At 49.2% G+C, this 2,648-nt stretch overlaps 1 protein-coding gene across 1 annotated transcript in view; it reads right to left on the bottom strand.

The window, feature by feature from the left end:
- Cct2 (chaperonin containing TCP1 subunit 2) overlaps positions 1 to 2,192 on the bottom strand; it is an 18,086-nt gene extending 15,894 nt beyond the window's left edge. Inside the window, exons 1-3 of the mRNA XM_005358031.3 lie at positions 2,102 to 2,192; positions 1,378 to 1,452; positions 1,215 to 1,280 (exon numbers count right to left, since the gene is read on the bottom strand). Of these exons, the coding sequence (XP_005358088.1) occupies positions 1,215 to 1,280; positions 1,378 to 1,452; positions 2,102 to 2,104 (144 nt within the window). The 5' untranslated portion in view covers positions 2,105 to 2,192. The remainder of the gene's footprint in view (positions 1 to 1,214; positions 1,281 to 1,377; positions 1,453 to 2,101) is intronic.
- Between the last annotated feature and the right edge of the window lie 456 nt (positions 2,193 to 2,648).

Here is a 2,648-nt window from a genome sequence, read left to right as displayed (position 1 = left end):
CAGAAAGAAGAAATGGCTTGGGTTTAGTTATGTCTGGTAATTGGCAATGTAGGATTTGTTCAGAGTGTCCGATATCTAAGGATATCTGGACAGTTGGTGAATTTAGTGGAGTCAGTTGGCAGTAGGTATTCAGCAATCACTTGGGCAGAGGAAAAGTAGGAGTGTGAGAAAAGAGATAAGATTTATGTGGAATAAGTGATCCTGAGAGAACAGGAACTGGAGGGGATGACAGAAGGAGCTGCCATCCCTGTAAATGTAGGCAGAGGCAGCTAGAGAACCCACTTCTGTATGAGGGATGGAGGGAGGACGTCTTGCAAAGTTTTTCTGGTGGGAGTGTAGAGGATCTGGGGCAGAATGGAGAATGTGAGGGCAAAGCGTAAGGAAGTATGGAGGGACTAAGTAAGGGGAGGGCAGAAGAGGAATGTGAAGGATGGATGAGCTTTCAACGAGAAGTTTGGTGAGATAAAGCCTGAGACAGCGGAAAGGACAGGCGAGTCCTTGGGAAGCTAGGCGTGGAGGGCAGGGATGGCGAGAGTGGATCCCAGACGTGGTCAGCCGTGAACGGTACTATACAGAGTTCTGGAGAAGCCTAAGCGACAGGGGCAAAGGTCAGCCTTAGGCAGTGTCTATGTGTTTTGGAACAGTGAGGATGAATAGGTTTGTGGTAAAGGTCTGAGAGGCAGAGGGCTGGAGCAGAAAAGAGAACATTTTAAGGGATTGTTTGTGGGTGGGAGGACAGGTAAGGCTATAAAAATAGTTTATGCGTGAAAAAAAGAACAAACTCTTGAATTTTAAAACAGGACACTAAAAAGCAAGCACACACCAAGAGCACACGCACATAAACAAAAACAGCATCTGCTATTTTAAAAATGTGTTTCGAAAATCTAGGACAAACTTGTCCATAAATGATCAGAAAATAGAAGCAGGTTTTGCATCTAAATGGTGACACTTATTGCCACTGGAGATGGCAATAAGTATTGGGGATGGTGATACAGGACGAGGACTTTTTATAATGTAATGTTCTGGACTGCAAAACATAAAAAAAGTGTTACTAACTACATTTATGCTAAAGGCTTTAAACAATTTTTAAAACTTTTATTTTATTTATTTATTTTTTTGGCCAGCCGCTTCAACACAAGACCACATCTCGGGAAAGCAAAGAAAACTAGAAACAAACAGAAAAACACCTTCTAAAAATTTCTGCTTTTTCTTACCATGCCCTTCGGCCCCAAAGTGCTCTTCACCAAGTCTCCAATGGCGATGGCACCAATAAAGGATGACTTAAAAGAGAAAAACCAGAAAAGGCAGTCAAGACTTACTAATGATATAACATGAAAAGTACAGTTTTGTCATTTACAAGAGGCGGGCCGGGCTTACCAGGCGCGCGGTCTCGGCTCTCTCTTCATCAGCTCCAGCCTTGAAGATATTCACAGGTGCAAGGGAAAGGGAGGCCTGGAAGGGGAAACCAAGACACTCCGTTTCAATGCCTGTACTCTTTAACACGTTTCTGGGGCCTCTCGCTAGATTGGGAAGTGTATTACTTAAAGGAAAATTCACTTACAATATAATTTCTGGAGTCCGTCATGGGGGTGGAAATTGATTTAAATAGCGAGAGATAGAGGTGGGCGCCAGGAATAAATCAACTGACTAGTGTGTTAGGCAAAACGAAAGGCGACATTAAGGCGGAGGCAGGCAGCGGCCGAGGAACAGGGGCACCAACCACCACGAAACCCTCCGTCTTCCACAGGCCTACGCCGCCACCCGCCCTTCAAGCCCCGCCCGGAGGAGGGCGGGGCTGACCAGAGTGCTAGAAACTTCGTTTGGGGTGAGTCCCGGGGGTCGTCGGGGACCCCTAACCACGAAGAAGCCCGATTTTACTAAGAGATGCTGGCTTAGGGCGCATCCTCCCTTCGCGCCCCCCGTGGAGAGCTCGGTCAGCGGATCGCACGCAGGCCGCACCCTGGCCCGGGCCATGTGCGAGCGGCCCAGAGGACGGCCGCAGGGAGCCTGAGACCCCGGTTAGACAAGGGGAGCAGCGGGGGCACCGGCCACAGCAGGACCCGGGCAGGAGCACAGGTCGTGGGCCGGACGCTAGGCTCACCATGGTTCCGACGAACTCAGCACAGAGGATAATCCCTCGCGAGCCGCGCCGGGAAGACGGCAGGAGAAAGGAAGACGGAAGTGACGACACGCGCTACCGTAGGGGGCGGGGCTGAGCGCGCAGGCTTCCGCCCGCACAGCCGCCGGCCTCCCGCGGTAGTGGGCTGTGGCAGAAGCACCGCTCGCCGTGGAGGGGCGGGGCCTAGTCTTTCGCCACGCCCACAGAGGGCGTCACTGGGATGTGGGGACAAAGAGACAGCATACCGCCCGGGTTGCCACAGAAACGTTGTTCCTGCTTAAGTATATTTTTGAGGTCAGATGTACAATTTCAAGTGTTGCACACTAATCATTTCCATCATTTACTCTCCCTGGAAGCAGTCACTCAATTTTTCGTGTTTTTTCCCCTTGGAAGAGCTATTTACCAATATACTAATAAGTAATAGTCTTACTATTTTTTTTTTTTTTATTTTGTATTTTTTGGTTTTTCGAGACAGGGTTTCCCTGAAGTTTTAGAGCCTGTCCTGGAACTAGCTCTTGTAGACCAGGCT

Source organism: Microtus ochrogaster, chromosome 24 (genome assembly GCF_000317375.1).
Source record: "Microtus ochrogaster isolate Prairie Vole_2 chromosome 24, MicOch1.0, whole genome shotgun sequence".
In the NCBI taxonomy this organism is placed as follows: Eukaryota; Metazoa; Chordata; class Mammalia; order Rodentia; family Cricetidae; genus Microtus; species Microtus ochrogaster.
The sequence above is the reverse complement of the archived record's forward strand: the minus strand, read 5'-3'. Positions and strand labels throughout refer to the sequence as shown.